Source organism: Ictidomys tridecemlineatus, chromosome 8, assembly GCF_052094955.1.
Source record: "Ictidomys tridecemlineatus isolate mIctTri1 chromosome 8, mIctTri1.hap1, whole genome shotgun sequence".
Lineage (NCBI taxonomy): Eukaryota > Metazoa > Chordata > Mammalia > Rodentia > Sciuridae > Ictidomys > Ictidomys tridecemlineatus.
In genome coordinates, this window is record NC_135484.1 from 19,637,740 (window position 1) to 19,663,431 (window position 25,692).

General features: G+C 37.8%; 1 protein-coding gene and 1 pseudogene across 5 annotated transcripts in view; one reads left to right on the plus strand and one right to left on the minus strand.

Moving 5' to 3' along the window:
* The window catches only part of Grm1 (glutamate metabotropic receptor 1), a 378,366-nt gene that overhangs the window by 258,805 nt on the left and 93,869 nt on the right, over positions 1-25,692 (minus strand). For all 5 annotated transcript variants that reach the window (XM_078018951.1, XM_078018949.1, XM_078018952.1 and 2 more), the window contains exon 3: positions 4,138-4,387. In XM_078018951.1, coding sequence (XP_077875077.1) covers positions 4,138-4,387 — 250 coding nt within the window. The remainder of the gene's footprint in view (positions 1-4,137; positions 4,388-25,692) is intronic.
* Positions 13,045-13,810, plus strand: LOC110599070 (U11/U12 small nuclear ribonucleoprotein 35 kDa protein-like; annotated as a pseudogene).

The following is a 25,692-nucleotide window of genomic DNA, read 5'->3' on the forward strand; positions in this document are numbered from 1 at the left end:
TGCTTCCAAATTTTGAGGAGGTTGCAATTCACTATTTAATAACCTATGTGGTGATATGGTGTCATAGTAAATTTTAGTCTTATCTCTACCACTTATTAAATTTAAGAATTATGGGTAATAGTTTAACTTTTCTACCTTTTAAACTAACCTTTTAAGGTTTTTAGGAATGCAGATTTCACAGATTAAAAGCCTGGTACATACCAAATCCTTAACAAATAGGAGCTATTATTATGTGTTCATGCACATAAATTATTTTTTTACTTTCTTCAAGTAAAAGAATATAAGAATTAGAATGGATCCATTGGTTCCCCCATTAGAATTGTAATAATTATAATTTAGAATTTCAGAGAACTACCATTCATTTATTCCAAATTGGCTTCTACATAAGTGCAGTTCCATAGATAAAGGATGGTGTACAAAAAGAAAGCTATTGTGGAGTCTCAGGTTAAGATAGAAAAAAAAAGCTTTTAAAAGATTAAATTAAATGTCACCTTTATGAAATCATCATCTAAAATATTTAATACCAAAAGAGAAATAAAATGGATTCAAAGAAATAGAAAATAATTGGAAATGGAAAATAAATTTCTCATGGGATATAGATACTTCAGTTAACTTTCCCCAAAAGAGTGAATCTAAACAATGAAATAAATCTCTGGAAGGAAGAGCACATTGAAAGGAAACTAATGTTAATGCCAATGTCTCTTAACAAAACATTAGCAGTTTGACATGCAATAAAACTTACTAATTAGCAGCACAGATTCCGAAGTCTCAGTGCTAAGGTTCAAATCCCAACTCTGGCTCTGCAGCACTCTGACAAGTTTCTTAACTTCTTCATACATCAAAATGAGAATGGTACTAGTACCTATATCATCACATGTTTGTGTCAATTTTATGAGTTATTATACACTAAATGTTTAGCATAGTGCCTGTCATACAGCGAGTCCTAAACAGATATCTGCAGCAGCTGTATCGCTATATCATTATAGCTAATATCATACGTATTCATTAAATAGAGAATGTTTCATCATATCTGAGATCTTCCTTTGTTAAAATTCTGCTTTTCTACCATTGTTGTTTACTAGTCTACTAGGAATAGTCCCCAATTTACAATGGCTCAACCAACTTTTGATTTTATGATGGTTAAAAAAGCAACACATTCAGTAGTATTTTTATCTCTTCTCAGGCTGGCTTTGTGTGGGACAATAACTCTCTTGTAATGCTGGGCGTTGGCATGAGCCCAGTTCCCATTCAGCAGCAGGGTACCAAAGGTAAACAACCAACCCTAATCTATAGCACTCTGTCCTGCTATAGTGTTTGGCAGATTAGATACATTCAATGCATTTTCAACTTGTGTGGTTTTTATTAACCTAATTTTGGATTTATTGAGAATTTGGGAGTCTGAGGCAGGAGGATTACAAGTTCAAGGCCAGCTTCAGAAACTTAGTGAGGCCCTAAGCAGCTTAATCAGACCATGTCTCAAAAAATAGGAAAGTATTAGGGATGTGACTTAATTTTAAAGCATTCCTAGGATAAATTTCATATAGATAAATAGATAGATGATAGAGATAGATAGATAGATAGATAGAGATACACATATATATTACAATCTACACCAGAACTTACTGCTAATCTTCACCTGTATGAACAGAGTTCCATCACCACCTACACATTACCCTCTGTGAATCTGGCAGCAACCAGAACCATATTATGCACTACAAAGGAAAACAAAGGGCTCCTAACCTTAAGGGGGCTCATCTCTTGGTAGGAGAATCCCTTTTAAATGTGAGAGGGATATTTGACAATATTACTCAAGTAGCTGGAGGTTGCAGCTTGCAGTTAAAATGGAATAATGCAGGACATATCAACTGAAACAAGGGAACCAAGTCCTCTGGCATGAGTGACAGAGCAGCATTTAGGATAATCTCCCCCACAAAAAGAGCTAATCAATCACCTGAAAGGAAGGTTAATTCTAAACTCCCTGTCAACTCATGTCTGGATCTTAGAGAAGGGAGAGAGAACTGATAAAAAAAAATGTAAAAAGATGTTCTCTTCAAAGTCCTCTAAGATATGGGGGGAGGGGGAGATCCAGCACACTTTGATAGATTCTCATGGAAAATGGCCTAGAAAGATAGACACTTGCGCTCACTGTGGTAGAGTGTGGTATGGCTTTGACGCATCAAGGAATCTAGACATCGATGGCAATAACCATGGGTACAGGGAACAGTGTTCTCGAAAGCTCACATGTTCACTATGACAATAGTTCCTTGGGACTTGTTGGTAGATTCTAGCAGAGGTGAGACAGGCAAGAAGAGGAGCAGAAGTAGGCACTTCTTGTGACTTACCTCTTCAATGAGCAAGCGCATGTGAGAATCTCAAAAGTACTAGCATAAACCCAACAGCCTTATAATGCCAGGTAAACAGGAGTCAGAGGGGCTTAAGGGTACATTATTATCCTTGCCAAGTTTTAAAACAATAATGATGACTTCTTCATACTCCAGTTACTCACTGCAGAATTTTGTATAATTATCTTTCACAATTAAGCATTATTTATAACCCTAAGTTTATATATTTGCCACATCTCTTTATGACCTTTACAATTAAGGTAGATAGCCTCTGAGGGTATAAAAGAGAATAAATTCAACAAAAGAGGCTATTGTTTTAAAAATTATAAACAGAAAATTTTTTTAAAAATAAGCACATTTCATAAAAGCAGTCATTTTACAAAAGCAATGGAAAGGACTGAATATCTGTGCACCATCTGTCCTAGCGCATATATTAAGAACACTATTCCGAGTAACACTTCAACAATGCTGCTTACATTCTTTTCACTCCTAAAAGAAGTATTACTCCTTCTTTATGTACTTCTTCTTAAAGAACCTGTTTTCTTATTACCATTTGCAGGGGCTTCACACAATTGCTTCATGTAGAAGAAGCCAAATTGAATCTTAGTGCTAGTGTGCCAATCTTATTCAAATTCAACATTTTGAATTCTAGTTTGACCTTGCCTCAACACCTCTTCATTCTTGGAGAGCATCTCCTTGATTCTTTGTTCCTGTGTTTGTATTTGTACCCTACCTTCTTCTCAAAAGCCTCTGAAATGTCACATGCCTCTAATCCCAGATGGTGGTACGTTTGGTCTTACTACCATCATAGTCATTACCACAAGCTCAGGACAGAATAGGAAACTCCATTGAGAACGTGCTCACAACTCCTACCCAGCTTCCAAGAGAAGTTGGTGGTAGCTGAGGTTCTTCAGGAGGTGCAACATATTGTATTCTAGCCAGTAGAGGAGATAAGAGGGGGCACTGAGATCAGGCAGATGACTGTGGAAGTGTTGAGGATCAGTGGAGCCTTTCATTCAGGTGGAGTCAGTGGGTTCCTTGAAAAACCTGAGTATTCTTTTATGTAATATTAGAAGATGGCAAAATAAACAAGATACCTGATAGGTCAAAAACACTGTGGAAAATATAATGATACTGAAAACCTATCTCTACATAAGACATATAATCTAGCAAGAGAACAGAGACTTAGTAACCTACCATGCAATTCCAGAGATCACATGCCAAAAACGTCACAATTTGCTACTCCATAAGTGTGACGGATATTATATTATCAAGTTCCAAAGTTCAGCTTCATGTCTTTACTTAGTTAAATTTCAAATCTTAATATGCGTTTTATATGTTCACTGCTGCTCTCCTCCCACCAGTATCCCAGTAAGATGTCTATGCTTAGAAAGAATGAAGACATAAGCCATTGGTTGGGAGGTAGAGAAAGTAAATGAAAAAGAAGGATTCCACAGGACGAGATAATCCCAGCAAACAACTTCCCATCTTTTTTCTTAAAGAATCTCATCAGCTTGTTATTGATATGCTGCTCTTGTCTCTCAGGAAGACAGATGCCAGTAGTCCTACTCTCAGTGAGACCCCCAAACAGATGTTCAGGTTAGCCCTGCACACCTTACCTGTTTTGGAGTCAGAAATTGGAATAGAAAGCAATCATACATGTGCCAAAGTGTATGTGTGTGTGTGTGTGTGTGTGTATTGTGTGTGTGTGTGTGTGTGTGTGTGTGTGTGTGGAAGAGAGAGAGGAAGAGAGAGAGAGAGAGAGAGAGAGAGAGAGAGAGAGAGAGAGACTTACCTCCCAATAAGTGAGAACTCGCCCACAACACCGAGGCGCCGCATGGCGCTTAGGAGTCCTCGCACAGTCATGCCCTCGCAGAAGCACACCACCACTCTGGCCTTGGGAAGCCGCTCTCGGAGCTTACGCAAGAGTCGGTCAAAGCTCTTCTCGCCAGCATTGCTGTAGATTTTGTCTGAATGGGCGATGCAGAGGCCTTCCTGGGCAGCCAACTCTTTGAAAGCATCCATTCCACTCTCCCCGTAATTTCCTGTCCAAAAACAATCAGCAGATAGATGTTCAAGACTACCGTGGCAGAAAGAGCACTTGTAAATTGCAATAAGGACTCCTTAGTTGCTGGGAATGGAGAGGGTAGACTTGCTAAATGAATTCAAATATGACTGCAACTGAAGGAAGATCTGGGCCGATCAAAAGGAGTAATCAACTGTGGCCAATCAACTCTATGAATGTGATGAGAAATTACCTGAGCTAGGCATCCACGAGGAAACAAGTTTTGTAAAATAAAGGACTGCTGCTCTATTTTACAGTCATGATGAATTGTGTTTGTCCCAGACTTAACTGTGTGGGAGACAGCAGCACAGTGGGGTAGGGAGGTCAACTGGCTTCAGCTGGCCGCCAGGTTAAGCGGTAGACACTCAGCCTTTCCATGAAGAGTGAGCTCTCAAAGCAAATGGAACACCTGGCCTGGCCAGAGGTAAGCAGACAAAAAAAAAACAGTTGCTGGGTGTAGTCAACATCCACCACCCTCTGCTGAAATGATGGAAGGGTGGGAGATTTTTATGTTATATCATTCTCATAATAAAATGTACTTTAATCAGTGAAGTAAGATAAATATCACACTTCACCATTTCTCCCTTCCTCTATGTCACTGATGATATAACCTTCACCTTAGGGGCTTCTATAGCCCTTCCACTCTTCTAGGTTTGGGGACACCGATACCTGTGTGGATGATGTACTTAATAACATATCTTCACAGTAGTCCCTCATTGATATTTTCTGTAACTCGCCTACTTCCATGGCCACACTTCTGACCTTGTTAGGACAGATGTCTATAATATCTCTAAATGTGGATATCAAACATCCCAGTCTCTGTTTATGTCCTCTTATCATTCAAGCTCATATATTCCACTACACCTACCACAGCAATTTTTTCGACCTCAAAAAAACTTGAAATCCATGAACCTATTTTTTTTTCCTTCCATGCCCTCTCTTAGGCTGGCTTCAACCTTGTAGGCTTTCTTCATCATCACTTCCTTTCAAATTCTTAGCTCTGTTGATTTTCCTGATGAAACCTAAGGCTAATGGACCCCAGCCAGCCGCCTGTCTACAGCTGTACCTGATCACTTAAACACAGGTGGAATAAGCTCACAACCTATCAACTGGTTTTATTTAAAATTACTGAGCACACATTCAAAAGAGGTTCTCCGTAGCACAGGAAAATTATACAACACCACCCCTAATAAATTTTCTTAGTTTCTAATATGACAATTTTGTCCTTACTTTCCTCTATTTAAATCTTTACACTAGGGCTGGGGATGTGGCTCAGTGGTAGAGTGCTCGCCTGGCACGTGCAAGGCCTTGGGTTTGATCCTCAGCACCACATACAATACATAAAATAAAAGTATTGTGTCCAACTACAACTAAAAAATAAATATTTTTAAAAAATCTTTAAACTATAGTAGGGTCCACTGCCATCCCACCTCAGCTGCGATCCTCATTTCATATTCCAATAAGAACACAGAAACAGTGAGACAAAAATTAATCCAGCCATCTCCTGCAACATCTATGCACTTTTCTTCTTACATTCTCCGGCATTCATCAATTGGTATACATTTGAAGTGCTTGAGAATAAGAGTTAACCCATACTCAAAGACACTCACTCCCATCACTTTTCATCTATTCAAGGGTTTTCTCATGCAATTGTTCCCTCTCTCTTGGATAATCACTTTCTTCCACCTACTAGTGTCAATTTAAAAAAAAAAAAATCCCTGGAGTCGATGTTCCACTTGCATTAGTACTTACTCTGCTGCCATATCTGCCTAGGCCAGTGTATTTACTTCTGTATCTCCCATTCTCTCATTTTCTGTATTTTCTTAACTGTGGTATAATTGACATACAAAATTTTACATGCTTTTGATGTATAATCTTAAGAGTTTAGACATAGGTATAACAATCATCCCAGAATCTTCTCTTGTCAAAATCTGTTGCCAGGGCCACTGAAAAGCTTCCTGTTGTCATCTCTCCTGATTTGTTCTGTCTACACTATCCTCAACCACTCAGGTGCATTCAGGATCACCCCCTCTTGAAACAATTTATTCTCTTGGTTAAAGAGACCAGTGTTCGCCTGGTTTCCTCACCACTCACTGACCACTTTTGAGTGTATTTGCTTGATTTTCCTCGTCTACTCAACCTTGTCATGCAAGGATCCATCCTGGGAAAACTTCTCTCTTCTGTACTCTCATCCCAGGTACTCCCACTCAGTCAAGTCCACTGTTGAGTCCCGTGTATATAGAACTTCAGACTAAATTGTCCTCCAGAGCAAAACTAGACTGTTCATTTGCCAGACTCTTGTAGCCATTCATGGACATTTCAAACAACATATCTGAATAAATTCTTCATTCTCCACCTTGCAAATATGCTCCTTTGAGACAGCTCCTATTAGTAAGAGTGTCTTTGCCCACAAAATTACTAGATAATCAAATGTAGAGCTGTTTTAATTTCTGTGTTTTTCTCGTATCCAAGATCCTATCTCTGAAACACTCCTAATTCATTCTCTTTTATCTGCTTTCAACCTCTGCCTCTTTAAACCATGTATTAGTATGTTCTCTAAAAACAGAACCTGAGATGAAGATTGTTATTCAAGTAATTTATTGGGAGAAGAGCATCAAGAGAAGCAGGGAAGCACACGAGGGAAGAGCTAAGTAGGAAGATTTTCTCAGATGAACATTAGCTTCTAACTGGTCCCAGAAGGAAGTGCAAGAGCACATTAAACCATAGAGTTACTCCCACTTTGAGCAAGGGAGCTATGTTGGGTGATGGTCCCTGACTAAACTTCACCCAGGAGGAGGAGAAATACAGCTCCCAGGAAGCAAGTAGCTAGTACTGACAGAAGCATACTCAAATAGTAGTTGAGAGGTTAGTGCACGAGGCAGACAAAGGCAATCTGAGCAGGCCATTCTTATCTAGGCAATGGCCTCAGCCTCCTCAATTAGACTCTTTGCTTACATTCTTGTCCCCAATGATTCATTTCATGCCTAGCAACCTGAGTGTTCTGTTAAGGTGTGAACCAGATTATGTTGCTCCATTACAGAGAGCTTCAATTGCTTTCCAAAGTGCTTGGAATGAAAATTAAAATTCCTTCCATGGGACTACCAGGCTAAACATGGGCTGAGGCTTCTGACCTCTCCAACTTCATCTTTTTCTCATTGTAGAAATCACTTATTAGACATATTTCAACATCCCCTCCTTCACCTTCTTTAGTTTCATGGGTGTCGATCTCTTCATAGAATACCCCAACCTCATTCATGTTTTTGCTTATTTTTTATTCCTCTGAGAGGTTAAACTCCATGATAACACCTCTTTATAAGTTGCTGTTCAATGATATATCTTTAGTAGTTAGGATAGTTCTAGATATTTAAATTTACAATAAGAGTGTTAATTATAACTGACCAGTAGAGAAATAGACAAAGGTATAGATGAGCAATTTAAACTCAACAATAAGTGAATAACAAGCACATGAAAAAAGTCTTCAAATCTCATTAATTAACAAGAAAGTGAAATTAAAATAAAACATTGGTTTTTTGTCACTTCTCAAAATACTAGAATTTCAAAGAAGTTACATCCAGTGTTGTCAAGGCAAAAACATTCACTGTTGGTTTATGTGGTTCAAACATTTGTTGGAAAACTTGATAGGAGTTTTCAAAAATTTTAAGGTAAATATCAGGTAAATACAGCAATTATCTAGAATATATTTTATATTTTCTAAAAAGGACCTGGGACTTAAATTTAACATCTATAAAATTTTCATGAGCGTTGTAATGAAACCCGATAAGATTTTCTTGTCTCTTTGAAAATAAACCCTTCTTGTTTCCTTGCTAATAAGATTGAATGATCAAACTGGGATATTTCTCTCTTCACCTAGCTACCTTCAATGGCCTAATATCTTCCATTGGAATCCAAGGAGAAGCTTCAACATATCACAAAACCCTCAGCTCTCCGGTCTGTGGAAACATGCCACAGCTCAGAGAAGAGCAGTGACTGATTATAAGGGAGAGAATTGCAGCTGGCTCATTCATCTGCAGAAGAGGGCATAAGGAAGGAAGTCAGATGCCACTTCTCACAATAAATGCTGGTTCAGTAATCCAGAGGTAAATAGACTTTACCAGCAGACTCTCTTAACAAAGCTCACTGTCAGAAAAGGAGAATAATTTTATAACTATGGTGCCAATCCTTGTGCTTCAATCATACACATAAAAAATTATTTTACTTCTTTATCAAAACACATGCAGACTAAATGAGCAAGAGTGCTCTTTGCATGAAAATAAGCAAATTCTCATGTTTTAAATCTAGTAAAGTTTAGAGAAATACTCAGTCCAACACCTCAGCTTACAGACAAGGAAGTCCACCACAAAGAAGTGAAATGGCTCACCAAAGAGGACATGGAAATAGATGATGCTAGAAGTGGAAGAGTTTCTCTTTGCCCTAACTCCTAGGTTCCTGAATATTTCTCTTAATAGCAAAAAAATCAATTAATATATGTGTTCTTAAAATAATGTCTGGGTACGTGAATTTATTCCATGAAATTCTTCTTCCAATTTCTGTATTCATATGTATTTGTTTGGACAGTAATTCTTAATTATACAAATTGATAGCTGAGAATTTTGCATTGAACCACATTTAAACTGCCCATTCCTCTCATGATACTTAAAAATCCCCAAACATGCATATAAACTTCCATGAGAAGAACCCTAACGTATGTAAAACAGCAATAACTTGTTCTTTTACTTTATACTTTAAAAATTGCATAAAGAACTAAAAAAAACTTAACACCAAAAAAAAAAAACCCAAAAATCCAATCAATAAATGGGCTAAGGAACTGAGGAGACATTTCATGGAAGAAGAAATATATGAAATTCATATTTAAAAAGTTCAACATCTCTAGCAATTGGAGAAACAAAAATCAAAACTGCAATAAGATTTCATCTTACTGTAGTCATAAAGGCAATTATCAAGAATACAAGCAACAATAAATGTTGGTGAGGACATGGGGAAAAAAGGTACACTCATACATCGCAGGTGGGACTGCAAATAGGCACGAACATTATGGAAAGTCATATGGAGAGTCCTCAGAAAACTTGAAATGAAACCACCATTCGACCCAGCTATCCTGCTCCTTGGTTTATACCCAAAGGACTGAAAATCAACATACTACAGTAACACAGCCACATCAATGTTTATAGCAACTCAATTTACAATAGCTAAACTATGGAACCAACCTAGATCCCCTTCAGTGGATGAATGGATAAAGAAATTGTGGTATATATACACAATGGAATATTAGTAGATCTTAAAGAGGAATGAAATTATGATATTTGCCATAAATAAATGGAGTTAGAGAATATCATGCTAAGCAAAATAAGCCCATTTGATAAAAACAAAGGTCAAATGTTTTCTCAGATATGCGGATGCTAATTTACAATGAGGGGACAGCTAGAGAAGAATAGAGGTACTTTGAATTAGTCAGAGGGGAGTGAATGGAGGGGAGGGGGAATAGGGGTAGAAAGGATAGTAGAATAAATCCGACATTATTATCCCACACACATATATGATTACACAACCTGTGTGATTCTATATCATTTACACTGGAAGAGTAAGAAGTTATGCTCTTTATATGTATGATGTGTCAAAAGCATTCAATTGTCATAAATAACTAATTAGAACAAATAAAAATTTAAAATTGCATCCTTAAACATTATCTCATTTGACTTAAGACACCCAATTGTATCCATTATAATAATAACAACACTAGCTACAAAGAGCTGAGAAAATAGGAAGAAAATCACCTCCCCATGCATTTTAATTATGTTACTTCTACTTACAAACAAAGAGTTTACGTTGTGACAAGGACAGGTACAAATATATAGAACCAGAGGTTAGGGATTTTAACCCATACCTGGCATAAAGAAATTAATGCTTGTTTTGAGTCTTAAAATACAATAATATTTTCTTTATTAGACAGAAAACTTGGGGACTTGTACCCTGGCTGCCTGCCAGGTGACCAACAATGTCAGTCTAAAGACAATACACTCAGCCTGGAGCCCGCCCTTTGCTCCCCTTCCCCTTCCATCCTGCCCCACAGACTCCTCTTGCTTCTCCAGGTATTGAACAATTTATTTAGATACTTCTCTGGATCTAGCATCTGCAGACATGAAAAAAAGTTGTGAATAGTTAGAAAACTGATTTGTATTAAGACACATAGAAATGGGTCACGTCATCGTAACCACTCAGGGCTGGTAGAGAGCTGCACGTTTTCATCCTATTAGAAAATATTATATTGAACTCTTCAGTTCAAAAAAAAAAATCTCTGTGCTCTGCATTTTAAGAGTTGCCAAGAAAAACCACACGTTAGCTTTTCCTTCGATTCAATGAGTATTTACTTTGTGTCTGGTATTGGCTAAATACAAAAGTACCTAAACATTTCATGTGTTCATCACAACTCCACATCAAAGTTCATAATCCCTTTTACCAATGAGATCATGGAGGCTCAAAGAAGTTAAGTAATTTACTCAAGATGACACAGTGGTGCATCTACGATGTAACATCTAACTCAGGTGTTCTATCATTTTATGTGGCCTCATATGTGAACCTATAATATAGCTATGAAGATACCACCTAAGCACACAGAATGTAGCAACAACTGAGTTGCGTAGGCTGTCTGAGAAATCAAAAAAAAAAAAAAACTATAACATTAGATTTGGGGATGGAAGAACAAAGATAATCAGAGAAGGCCTCATAGGAAACGTTAAGAATGAAGGCTGGGCCTTGAAAGAGACCATTAAGGGACAGACATTCAGGGTGAATGGGAGTGAATGTGAATCCACAAAAGTTATTTTTAGAGGCAGTGAGAAGTTCCACTAGAGCAGAAGGTTCATGGTTTATAGAATGACACTTTGTGTAAGAATTTCGAGAGAGGCATCTGGCAGACCATTCCAAGACAGCAACACAGCAATGTGCTATATGTTGCTGAGACGTAACAGATTATATAACAGACTTTATTCCTGTTACAATATTGCCTAAAACCTAGAGAGTAAAAGAGAAAGGAAAGAGTGGCATCTGACAGCACCCATCATCTAAGAAAATTAATATGTTGACAAACCTTAATTTCTATCCTAGTTATGCAACAAAAAAAGGTTTACTGAGAATAAATCAAGATATGCTATAAAACTAAGCATCTAAATGGAACTGATAGGGATATTTATGAGGGCGAACATAAGATTTGCAAAGAAATTCCTATTATTTGGATAATAACAAATCTTGTAAGATAGTGGAAATTGAAAATATTGACAGGGGCATGAAAGGCCCTGCAAACAGATGTAATAATTAGAACTGTCTCAAGAAAGAAAGAAACACTAGCTCCGACTCTGTATTTTCTAAGACAGATATGGTTTTGAAGCAGTCAGATATGACAATATTCCACTGATCAACATAAATTCATTCATAACAGATTGATTTATAGTGATCTGATAGCTAACTTTTATTGATCAAGCAAGCCATGCATAAAAGTGTGCTGGATTTCAAAATCACCTTCATAAATAGCCATCATCATAGAAAGTAGGAAAGAAAGCTAGGCTCTCTACTGATTTTTTCCTACTCTCAAAATATTGAGGATGTATTTTAAAAACAATCTGAGCTCCAAGGGATGGTTAAAGTTACATATCAATGATCATGTGGAAAATAGTCCAAATGTTCTTTGTTGAGTCTTCATAACGTTTCTCAGTCAAATAATTAAGTATTGTGTTCAACACGGCTTATTTTAAGTATCAGTTAAATGAGAAGAATCACTGATGAAGGAGGATATTTAGATATTTATTCGTGTTGGAAGAACCACTAGTCTTAAGCCCTCAACACTCTTAGCCCGTGCCTTATTTCATGTAGTCTCATGATCTTAAGACTCCCTCCCTGGTCCAGACTAGGTCAGAGACCAGTCCTTGTCACTAACTTCTCCTGGGAAACATTGGACAAATAAGTTAACACCTCATTTTTAAAAGAGTTTTGAGAAGGAAACTGATTTCAGAGCATATTCTAGAAACCTACTCTTCAACATCCATCACTATCAGAAATTCTTCCTTTTGACCTATGTTTCCTACAATAAAGTATATATTCTTCTTCATTCTTGGTGGAAACAGAAATGAGATGGTCTGAATTGTTTTCTTTTTGTGGTGAAAGATCCTTTCTCTCCTGCTGGCAGAGAAATCACTCCCATTACTTTTCTGATAAGCGTTTGACTTGTTTAATTCTCCCACTTACTACCTAGAAAATGTTATGTCTCTCCTGCCTCCATCCAAACACCTGCCGAGTGTTCTAACCCAGTCAGCCCTGTGGGTCTGGACAGTCAGGTGAGTGAGTCATCATCCGCCTCAGGGCAACCAGGTGGCAGCATATAAGAAAATGTATGTGCAAGGTCAGCGTAGGAACTGCTGCACACAGGGAAGTCACCGAGAACAAAGGAGAATCAATTTCACTGGCAATATCTGGGTCTCGACTCTAATTGTCCTGATTTGGAAGGATGCAGGTACTGCCAGGAGCAGCAGCTTCACCATGGCGGTTGTTCTCTCTATGCAGTGACATTGAGGTCAAGCTCCCTTTGTCTTTGTGTCTCCGCGTCTTCCTGAAACCAGGAACCACTGCATGTCCATCTCTAAGATTAAAGCTGGCAGCACTGATAACACTGATGAAGACCCACACGGCAGCGCAGGGTGGAGGGTGATACTGGCATCATACATCTCCAACAAGGCATCTCTGGAGACCCCCTCTGCACCCTGTTTGTGGCAACACTAAACTTGCAGACCAAAGAAGACAAGTTAAAGAAAGTCTTTTCCCACTATGGTCACATAGGGTGTCTCTAGCTGGTGAAGGACTGGGACACAGGCTGCTCCAGGGGCTGTACCTCCACAGAGTACTAAAGAGGAGTATGTGTTGCTGAAAAGGCTACCAGGATGCAGATGGCCTGTGATCCACCCGCAGGAGATATTTGTGCACCATAAGCTGGAACTGACTCTCAGAGGGTGGATCCCTTGGCCACCAGGAGGAGGACTGGGCCAGAAAAAGGAATCTGGGCAGCTGAGACTGGGACACCGTACCAGCTTTGGCCACAACCTATTAATTTTCCCGTTGTTAAAAACGACCTCTATAGAGAGGGGAAAGGATAAAGGAGGGAGCCATCCTGATCCTGAGGGAGACACTAGGACTGCAGGACAAGGGACTGAAACCACCACAGAGGTTGGGAGAAAAGATGGCAAGAAAGAGCGCCAGGCGGAGATGGCCTGAAAACGACTGGGAAAGAGAGTCCACCTCAAAGAGGTCAAGGGGAGGGAGAGGGATAGAAGCAAGTAGAGGCCCAACAATAGCAGACCCCCAGAGGAAGGGACAGCTGAGTAAAGGACTAGAAGGGTAACTATCTTTTTGAGCAGTTTATGTCCAGGGATTGAATAAAATACTGATAATGGTGGCAGGAGCAGAGAAGAAAACACACCTGGAGGCATATCAACCTATTTGAATTCTGGATTCTGGGTTAGAAGCTGGATAACCTTGAAGAACTTTCTTCTGGAAGCCTTGTTTGCCCCTGTGTTAGACGGAGGACATAATGCACATCTCAAAGAGCTCCTGTGATTACTAAACCATATATGATAATGAATGTAAATTTCCCAGAATGTAGCAAATGCTGGAACTACTCCCTATAGTTGTAGAATTTAAAATTGGACCTAAGGCTTTAGCGTTGACCCAAGAACCTTAGATTTCTTTATCCTCATGCTCCTATTTATAAAACCCTACTTGGTAATTGTTTCTGTGACTGCACTGCTTCCCTTTCCACTCATGGTCACCTGGAGTCAGGTTGTCCCTCGATATTTTTCCTGCCACACTTGCACAAAGCAAGTCTTTCTCTTTTTATTTTTGGGGGTTGTTTTGTTTGTTTTGCACTCCAAGTCTGTTTGTCTATATTGTCTGTCACTCAGTGTTCTTTAAGTTATGCCACACATGCCTCAGTGGATCCCTGTTAGAGCTTCTTTAGGCAATGACCCAGTTTGTTGATTCTCTAACTTGAATTCTTTAGGAAATGGAGAAAGAAATTGAAATAAAGGCTGTAAGTGATATAAAAGTGCCAGGAGATCATTTTCCATTACAGTTTCCATATGCAAGAAATAGGTTCAGAGGCAGACTCTACCACACCTGTACTCTTCATACCTCTGTAATACTGATAAACAATTAAAAGTAGAAAGGATATATCAAGCAACAGTTCAGAAAACAGCACCCAGACACACACACACACACACACACACACACACACACACACACCCTCTCTCTTTCTCTTTCTCTCTAAAGCTATATGTTTTCTAATGACAATTTCCAGTTTAGACAATAGTGTAGTATAAACTGTTCCCTCATTTTGGTGAAAAATATGTAATATCAATAAGTTCTTGCTGTAGATTATTAAAATTATGTTAATTATATGCTTATTCTTTGACTCAGAAAACAAATTTTTTTTTATCCAACAAGTTTAAATTATAAAGATCCTTGCACAGCATATAATTAGAAGTAATAGCAATCAAAAGCAAAAACAACTTTTTGTCCAACAATACAGATTGTTCCAAATATCATCATGTATTTATAAAAGGAATGTATTTGATACATATTGAAGGATGATACAGAATTCACTCAATGTCATGGAAAATTATTTATCCTATATTATTAAGCATAAAAATAGTTAAAATCTTATGCAAAATATACAGCCATTTTTAAAAGAAAATATGTTTATATATTTACATATTATAAAAATTTGAAGAATATGCATAAAATATTGTGTTTCCTTAGATGGTAGAATTAATGAAATTATATTTCTATATTTTTACTTTGTTCTCTAATTTATCTACAATAATCATATATTATGTTGCTAATAAAAATAAGTTTGAAATAAAAATGCACATGGGTGGAAACTAAAGATGCTAAGCATAGCTATTACAGGCCACTTTGAGAAATTTTCTAGAAAGGAAATGAACCCCTTATAATGCCTATATAAAAAGTTTTCTTTATAAAGGAAATAGAAATACTAGTTTCATAGCCACTGCCCTTAAGGAAAGTCGGCCATAGATCATGTGCCACTTCCTACAATATCACAATATTGGATGACATGCGGATGTGTGACATATGCATATTTCCCGTTTTAAATCCTGAAGTCTGATTTGAATCTTCTAATTTATTTTTTTTAAAGGCGAGGTTTCCCTTTTTAAAATTTAAGCCCCAGTGAAATTCTATTATCTGCTGAGCTTCTGCCTCAGGATAATATGTAAAAGTCTCACAACTTTCCCTCTTTGCTGCAAATTTCCTCCAAGGGCTGGCTATAATCTTGGCCGTCTCTTCTCCATCACAAGAAAGCATGTCAGGCTGAGGCCAGATGCCTGGCTCATTGAAGACTCTGCTCAAGTGGTAAAGGGCTAGACGCAGCATTAATCATCTCTAAATTTTTTTGTCTATTATTTTTAATAGTGAATAAAATTTGTTGAACTGGTTTCTGTGCCTGGTGTCCTGATCATTATGTTTCATCAAAGTTAAAAGAAATCAAAAGTATGGCTTGGTCCAGGGAAGGTAAGCAACACTAACGTTGCCTGATCCTGAAACAGTAGAATATTATTTGAAGATAACTAGCATTAATATCTTCTTTCATCTTCATGAAAATTAGTGCCTCATCTACTCCCAATTATCTCCATTTACAAAAGACACTGAGGCTCAGTGAAGTAAGGTGACTTGCCCCCAAATTATCAGACCTGGGCTTTGAACTCAGATGTTTTTGATACTAAAATTCTATGCCTCCAAATTAAATAACTCCACGAGGTTTTATCATTCAGATTTTGGCAGTTTCCTACATATTGTCCTTTCTCCCATTCTTCTTTATTAAAAACTACAATTTTTGTTTGGGGTGATTGTGCAGAGTCAAAAATATCTACCTTCCCAGACTTCCTTGTGGCTAGAAAAGCAAAATGACCCAATTCCAGATGATGAGATTTAAGCAGAAAATTGCAGGTAAGGCTTACGAGAAATTTTTGCAAAAAGAAGATGGTAGACATGTGTCTTAGGCCTTTTATTTCTTTTTTCTTCAGGCTGGTAATGGAACTGAGACTGGAGGTGCAACCACTATGTTGTAACAACAAGGGGTTAAACACAGGGATGAAGCCTATATGCATACGCAGGGACAGTAGAAGACCATAAAACGCAGAGATCTGGTAAGATCACTAAGTTGCAAACCAGCCTCATACTTCCTACTTCTTGCATGAGTAAGTTAAATTGCTCTCTAATAAACCACCACTAAGCTGGCTTTCTGTTTGCACATGAACATTCTGATCCTTGTTATAGACTGAATGTTTGTGTTTCCCCCAAATTGATATATAGAAGCCCATATCAACAGTATGGTTATATTTGGAGATAGGGCCTATAACAATTGATTGAGGTTAAATGAAGTAATAAAGTTGGGGTCTTGGTCTAATAAGATTATTGGCTTTTAAGATGAGACACCAGAGAGGTTTTTTTTTCCTCTCTCTCTCTCTCTCTCTCTCTCTCTCTCTCTGTAAAAATGAACCAACAGAAGGTCATGTGAGGACACAGTGAGAAGCAGCCAACTGTAAGCCAGGAAAAGGGCCCTCACCAGACAACAAATAAGCTGGAACCTTTGTCTTGGACTTTGCAGTCTTCTTAACTGTGAGAAAACTAACTGATGATTGTTTAAGTCATGTAGTTTATGATATTTTGTTATGGTAGCCCAGGAAGGCTAATCGGATCTCTATGATTGACCTTTTGTATCTTCAGGTTTTACATTCATGAATTCAGCTAACTACCAATAGAAAATACTCAGAAGAAAATAATTCTAGAAAGTTCCAAAACCTTGAATTTGCCACATGCTTAGCACTAGACTGAATCCATGTAAATGAAGTGACATGAAGGTCCACCTCCTGGAGTCTCCCATGTCTCAGGTCCTCAGTCTCTCCAGCACTGGTCGAGTGTTGTTGGCCTCACTTCTCATTTGTTCACAACTTGTGTGATGTGCACACTTCATTTCTGTGAAAATATGGCTCCTAAAATTCACAATCCCCTGCAAAGAGGCTCCTAAAAGGCAATTGCTTGAAGGCTAAGTGGAATGTAAAGGGCTATCCTTCAATAAAGTAAAAATCTTAGACCTTTTGAAAAGTAGCCTGACAACAGTGGCTTCTGTACTGAACGTGTATTGACACTTTTCTTGTCATTATTCCCTAAATAATGCAGTATAACAGTTATATTCATAGTATTTGCATTATGTTTGGTATTAAGTAATCTAGAGAGGATTTAAGTCTGTAGAAGGGTATGCATAGGTTATATACAAATACTATGCCATTCTATATAAGCAACTTGAACACTCATAGATTTGGTAACTGTGTGGGGTCATGGAACAAACTCCCTGCAGATACTAAAGGACAACTAACTATACATTGTGTTTCACAGAAGAGAGTCAGAAGTCTTAACTGCCTCTAACTAGTTGTGACCTTGAGCTGTTTATCATCCCATTTTGGCTAATGTCAAAATGTGAGGTTCATACTAGGAGATCTCTCACGTTCCTTGTAGCATAAGCATTTGGTGATTCTAGAACAATATGAATCAGCACTCTTTCATAATCTAGAGCTTCATGTCAAAACATTTTTCATATTCTCAGTACTCAAAGTAGACATCTGCTTAACAGATTTTTTTCTAACAGCTTTTTCCTTTCCCAATCTGATTTCTTTTACAAGTGCATTACTGTAGGAGAAGAGAAAGCATTTGTTGTGCAACCATTTAAAATGTATCTTGCCTGCAGACTTCAGTTTTACCAGTACACACTTCTGGGTACGCAGTCACTGAAAAGCAGAGAACGAGACATCTTCCTCAGAAACAGCCAACCTATGTACAAACAAGGTCACTTACAGAGCATGCTCATTAGGTGAACCTGAACTAATAGAAAGATGTACTGCCCAGCCTCATTGGACTGTCAGGAGCCAGCTGTTCTTCACCCCTCCAGGTAGCTACTTTTAGCTCCCTTTGCTCATGAAATTAACCCAACTCAAGCACTTGGTCTCCTCCTATGTAAGCTCAAATTTTATATCTTTTGCATCATCAGTGAAAAACATCAATTAAGGAAATCAAAATAAATTTTAATTTGGGTCAGAAGAAAATTTTAAAAATGTATGAAAAATCACCTTTAATTCAGAGGACATGAGAACCCTTTGAAGTAAACATAGTAAGTTTAAGAGCCCCTGGATTCAGTTCTATGAAAACTAACTAAGTGTTGATTCTTCCTCATTGTAACTCTGACTGTGTGCAAGTTCCTGGACAACCCCAGGTCCAGTTTCCTTACCTGTGAAGTGAAGGGCAGTCTCAGTGGTCTCTCATGACAGGTCTGTAAGTCTAACTCAGGTTCTGCCTCCTGGCAGGAGAGGCTCATTCCACACTATGCATCACAGAGCCTTAGTGCAACATGTTTCACCTGGATTCAGACTATGCAGAGTTCCCCATGGATTTACCCATGTTCTTAGAGTAAATACCCTTCACTTATAAAAGAGGTAGTACTGGTGAATGGTGAGAAATAGACAATCTGGACTCAGGGACTGACTTTACTGTTTAATTTCCATAGACTTTGGACGAGTCAGTTAACTTCTCTGAGCCTTGGTTTCCTTATCTGTGGAGATAATAGTAACCAACTCTTACAGATATAAGAGTTCATTATGTTAATGTATGCAAATATTAGCATTGGCATATTACTAATAGGAGATAGAGCTCTTATATAGAAGCATATAAGAGCTCATTATTGTTTATTTAGATAACACATTGAGTTCTATGTGCTAAGAACCAAATAAAGCCCTTCACATCCATTATCTCCCTTTTGCGTATAATGTAACTTAGGCTTGGGAAGATTGCTTATGTTCCCACACACAGTAAATGGAAGAAAAGGGAACACAGCCCTGGCCATCAGATTCCAGAGTCCACGGTCTTATTCAATATGCTGTAGGGAGATGAGACGCATGATTATGAGCCGGCAGGGGTGAGTCAGATGGGTCAGGGAGAACACAAGGGGGAGTGACAGGCTGGATCTGTGTGATGCTGAGCAAGGCAGAGTCAATGAAGTGCCAAGAACACAACCACGTAAATGTCACTGGGCATTTTCTCGGCTCCTCAGGCCAGGGTGTTCAGGACAAGCCTTATGTGTGATGCTATTAAAAGTGCTGGATAATGTCCTCTAACCAAGACTCCTCCTTCACCAATACCTGAAATTTCACCATCAGCCAGCCACTACTTTGCTCTTTCTCCTGAAAAGAAAAATGATCCTGGGCAACGTAACCCATTAAAGCCCTGACATTCTTACATCATTTGGTTTCACAGCTTCTCTGAAAGCAGTAGTTAGCTGGAAGGATCTCAATGCCATGGAGATGATGAGTGGCAAAGCAGAGCAGTGCATTTAAGGTGGAACTTATCAATTCCACAACACAGCTGGGGACCAAGTGCGTCACCTTGATCACCTCTCAATCATTTACAAACACCCTCCGAACAATGTCTTAAATCTATTATTTAAAATCCTCACAGTACTTGTTGGCAAGAGGACCCCTGACAGGGAAGGGGATGGGCAAGGAATGCAAGCACATTCCAGGAGACCATGAGGGTAAGGATGTAAATGAATAAAGTAGAAAGGAAAAGTTCACAAAGTACCTGAGTGGAAGCCACCCTCTGCTATCTCCCTTCATCTGGATGCACTATCATGTCCCAATCTCTGTGAACTCGTATGATACATAATTTAGTTGATAGCTCAAAAATGAGAATAGTTCAATGTCCAGTTTTTTATTTTTGAATTAAATCATCATTAGTTTTCACCAATAAAAACAGACATTATTTCTCAAATACTCAAGATTAGGAATCAAACATTTTCAGACAAGTATGGGCCGTGGTATTGCAATGCAGTGTGAAATGCTTATTCAACTAGATCTCCTCTGAGGTTCCTTCCAATTCCAAGAGTTTCAAATTGACAAACCACACAGGTATCCTTGATTTAGCTCTTCCCATGACACCTTGCCAAGCTCTATGAGTGCCAAATTACAGCCTCCAATATCTCTGATTGTTACAAAGGAAGAATGGCAGAAATGGAGAAACTCAGATAAGTCTTTCTCTAGTCTGATTCTTTCTATCACAACAGGGCACGCAAAGAACATTAAATCTGCTGTGGTTTGGCTACAGTTTGAATGTGCTGCCCAAGAATTATGTATTAGAGTTTGATTCCATTGTAAGGTATTTCAGGGTATTAAAGGGTGGAAAATTACTCCAACTATGGTGATTAGATGATCTTTAGGGGGTGATTAGGATGAGATATAGTCATTAGAGTCCTCATGATTGGATTCTAATGGTTTTAGAAGAAAGAGAGAAAGACCAGCATATACACAGGTACTCTCTCTGTCTCTCGGCATAGTATACCTTGTACCACCTCAGGGCTCTGCTAACAAGAAGTAAATCACTGCAGGCAGCCCCTTGATCTTAGACCTTCAGAACCAGGAGCCAAAACAAACCTCTTTTCTTATAAAGCTATCCAGCTTCAGGTATTTTGTTACACATAAAATGGGCTAATACAGAAAAATACTGTGAATCAACATGATTTCTTTGTTGTTTAGTGTCTTTCAGCATACTCATACCAAGCAGAGATAGCCTTTGGAGGCTAACAATTTAATGGAAAAGAGCTTATATCCTAAACTCTACAAGAGACAGACCTGCAAAGGAATGATTTCAGATATACACAAGGTGCTTAAGTTCAGGACAGAAGAGGGACTGTCCACACCCTGTGGGAAGAATAGTTTCTCAAGAAAAGAGCATCTTTGTTAGATCTTTAAGAAGTGTGGCCCTTTTATTGAGAAGGATCAGTGAAAACAGACATCAAAACTAAATCTTCACCATAAGTCTGTTCCCTGGACCTACTCTAAAATGGGTATAATTACTGATATTTACTAATTTAAATAAATAAATAAATAAAAGTAGAGAACTAAACAGTAAAACAGTATATGAAAATTCCAAATGTTATACACACACACGTGCACACACACACACACCTACCTGTGCATGTGATACATGAAAAAGATTGGTTTTAAATGGAACTTAATTTGAATATATTTTACATGCTCATTAATGATAAAATCACTTTATTTTATTATACTTGGTCTCCCTTAATTTACCATCTCCTTAGTGGTTTTAGCATCTCTCCATTAACATTAATTTCTTCTAAGTCTCCATTGTCTCTCTTGTTGACCTATTGAAACATCCTCAACCTGGTCTCCCTTATTTCTTTTTCCTCTCCAATCCATCTCCAAACAAGAAACCATACTTATCTTAAATAAAATCGAACCAATTCACTCACTACTCAGATACCCTTAGTGGTTTCCCCTAACAAGATAAAACCTGAAACCCCTTTCCTGACTTCAAACGACCCCGGGACCTCCAGTCTCCCTGCCTTGCCACTTTGTTAGCCCACTTTCCCAGCCACATTGGACTTCATTTTCAAATGTGGTAAGTTCATTCTTTGTTGGGAGACTTCACTCACTGGCTTCCCTCTGTCTTTTCCAGGCTTCCTGCTCTTCAGTACCTAGGTTTCAGCTCCTCATCCCTGCCTCCTGCTCATGTAGATCTCTTCCCTGATCACCCTATATAAAGTGACCCAACCTTGGCTCCACCTCCACATTATTCATACCCTTTATAGCACTATGGCGACATAGGGATAAACATATAACCAAATGCTTATTAGTGTTACTATTTACTTAATTCCTATAAAATTCACTAATGTGTGCTCTTGCTAAAGGTAAGGGCTTTGTATGTGTCATCTTTGTCCATTACCGTCAGCACAGTTCCTCGGCAGTGTATCAATTCAATGATCCTTAATGAATGGTTAAATTCACTCGCAAGTTATTGTTGACCATTTCAAGCAACAAATATATCATTATACAAACTCTTTGTCCCAGTGGAGTGTGATTATATAGTTATCCCTCCTTATCATGGATAATAGGTTCCAAGACTCCCACGGACAGCAAAATCTTACGTGGTCAAGTCCCTTACATAAAATAATGCAGTATTTGCATATAACTTACAAACATCCTCCTACCTATATTACCTATAATATTATTTTAGTAGATATTATATTACCTAATATATATATATATATATATATATATATAACCTATAATATCTACAATGTAAATCCTATGCAAGTAATTTTTCTACTACATTGCCTGGGAATAATGATAAGCAAAAATGGTGTACATTTTTAGTACAGTAATAATTTTTAAATATTTTTAATCTGAGGTTGATTGAATCCAAGGATGTAGAATGCATGGATATGGAGGGCCAACTGAATTGAATTTTGAAAATTCTGTATCACTACCTTTTCACAGTTTCTGCAAGTAGCAATGTACATGTGTTGCATTTTCTTCATTTCATTAAAAAAGAGATAAATATATAATATAAATAAAATAAATAATATTAAAATCGAAGAGATCATTTTATCCATAACCCTCATTATATAGCTGAGGGCCAGAAAAACAAAGATGTGTGCCCAAGATCACAAAGGAAGTTAGTACTACACTGAAACCCAGAGATACCACCTTTTCGATGCATTGTATTGCCACATAAAACCTTCCAGTTACCAGTCAGAGTTTGACATAAAGAGATGCAGCAGGAGAAAAACAGTCTTGAAACCTGCCTTGAATTATAAAATTTTGGAACCAGGCAGACAAATTCATCTTCAGTTACTGCTCATTAAAAGAATCAGTAAAATATGGACCATGCATTCTCTCAGTGCCCAAGTCTTAGCTGATTAGATAGGCACTTACAAAATTAGACAGCATTTAACTCTCCTAATTCCTGAAACATCATGCCATGGTTTAACAGTTATTGTGCAGCAGCTTTCTTCCAGGGAGAGAGGAAAAAATAGGACTTGGAGGAAACAGAACCTGCTAGGATCTTCCAATTTACTATTGGTAGGTGGACCAGAAAAGCAGTGAGAACTTCATCTGTGATCGACAGTGGCTAATGTGCTAATTCCACTCTAAGAAGAATTACTTAACAAAGACAGCTGAACACCCACACGGTGGATAACTTTTTGTGCATATATTTATCTCCCTCTTGAAATTACAAGGAACTTCAGCAAGGAGCTAGTCCAACAACTGATTGTATCACTCTGCACCACAGTGCCAGAGCCCAGCTTCTTGCTTCCTAATCTTGGATTTCTCAGACATAATTTGCCTCATTCCTTAGATTTAGTTACCTCTTTTTTCTAGATTTTTCATGGTAAAACTAATATTCGTTTAATATATAAAATAAAATTCTCTGCATTTTACCTTTTAACACCATATAACTTTATTATTAATAAAGTACAGTGAGAGGAGAATTCCTTGCAGGGAAGAAATAGCATATCACCGAGTTTCCTTGAAATCTTAGCATAGTATTGGGGTCTACCTACCATGGCACCTCAGGTGGTAATGTTAAATTTTAAAAACATAAAATCAAACTAGTTAATTCTCAACTGATCACCATGTACTTTTCATGGCTGACATCTACCACCTACTTTCCTTAAAAATTTTATTTCATTCTTTCAGAAAATACATGAATGTTATAACTTATTAGTGTATTGATTGATAGACTTCTTCACAAAATTATTATTTTTTTCCTTAGGAAAAATCGTATGACTGAAATAAGGGAAAGAGGAAAATTTTAATCCTAGAGTCTCAGAAAACAGTAGGAATATGAGCAAACATTTGTAAACCAAGTCTCAAGATCTTGAGCTATAGCACTGTGAGTTGAAACCCTTCTTGTGATGGAGTTTTTCATGACTCCAGTGTCCACTAATCTTAATTACACACTGGAGCACTAGACTGAGAATTGACACTTGGCCTTTCTCTTCCTATAACCGCTTCTCTACACTCAAAACTCCTGATATTATATAGTGTGATGACAAAAGTGTCTAGATTGCAAATAGATGCCTGCGCTATGAGTGATCATTTTATTCTAGCTAGAAAACCAGAACCAAAATCAAAACCAAACCAAACAAACAACAAAAAGCAAAACTAAACAGAACTCATGACCTGTTATCTCAGGTGCCACTGAATGATCTAGCTTACCTAAGAAATCAGTCTGTGGCTTGGCTCAAGATGCACTAGAAGCCACAAGGTTGCCATCTTCCCAAGTTATTCTGCACAGCCACTCTCCACGAACTACAGCAATGCCTTCAAGGGAGATTCTGGTTTTGTCCTGCCCACAAGCTCTTCACAGAAGGTTTCACACAGGACAGAAACTGAGTGGTGTTTTATAGAATAATTGAAATTGATTTTCCAGCCATAAACACACTCACATACACACGTGGGAATCCTTTGTCTTGTTTAATGAAACACGGTACTTCAAGAAGAGGCCATATATTCTGGATAATAGGTCTCTGCTCTTTTGCAACCAATCCCTGTTTGGAGGCTGCCTCCTATGCAATGCAGGCTCCAGGAACACGGGATGTCACCTTCTGTTCTCTTTCCTGCTCTACCCACAAATTGCTATTTGTTAAATATTAATAGATGAAACAGAAAAATTCCAATAAAAATGCCTAAATGTTTAACCACCAAAATAAATTTAAAATAAATCTTTAACTCTGTCAGTCTTAGGGCCATATAGAGCTACTAGGAAGTTTACATTTATTTGAAAACATCAAGGGGGAAATAGTCTCCATGAATATTTATTCTTAAAAGTTATCAGATTTCTGGAGAACACATATAAAGACTCCAGGAGAACAAAGGGGATTTTTGGTCTTAAGTCTAAGGCTTCTTACAACTTTAAAAATACCCTGATTTTATAATGGAAACATAAGGGTGGCCAAGGATGCTGGGATGAAAGAATAGAATGATAAGGGAGAACAAAAGTAAAAGGATCCCAAGAAGGTTAATCTTCAGGAATTAACAAACCTCCATTATACTATGATTTATTATATTAATTTTGTAATCAACAAGACACATTTATTGTGTCTGAAATATGAAACATTAATATTTTTGAAAAATTTCCCCCAAATTTTTCTTCAAGAAAGACTTAAGTTTGCATATCAAGCTTATATTTTATAAATATCAAGAATATTTTGTAAATGTTCTTGTTTAATCCTGAAATCAATTCTGCTGAAGGATTAGGAGTATACAGACTATAGGAACATGAGTTCAAACCTCTATTCTACCCCTTGTCAGCCATGTTCTGGATGAAACAAAGACTCCAAGCCACATTTCCCTCATC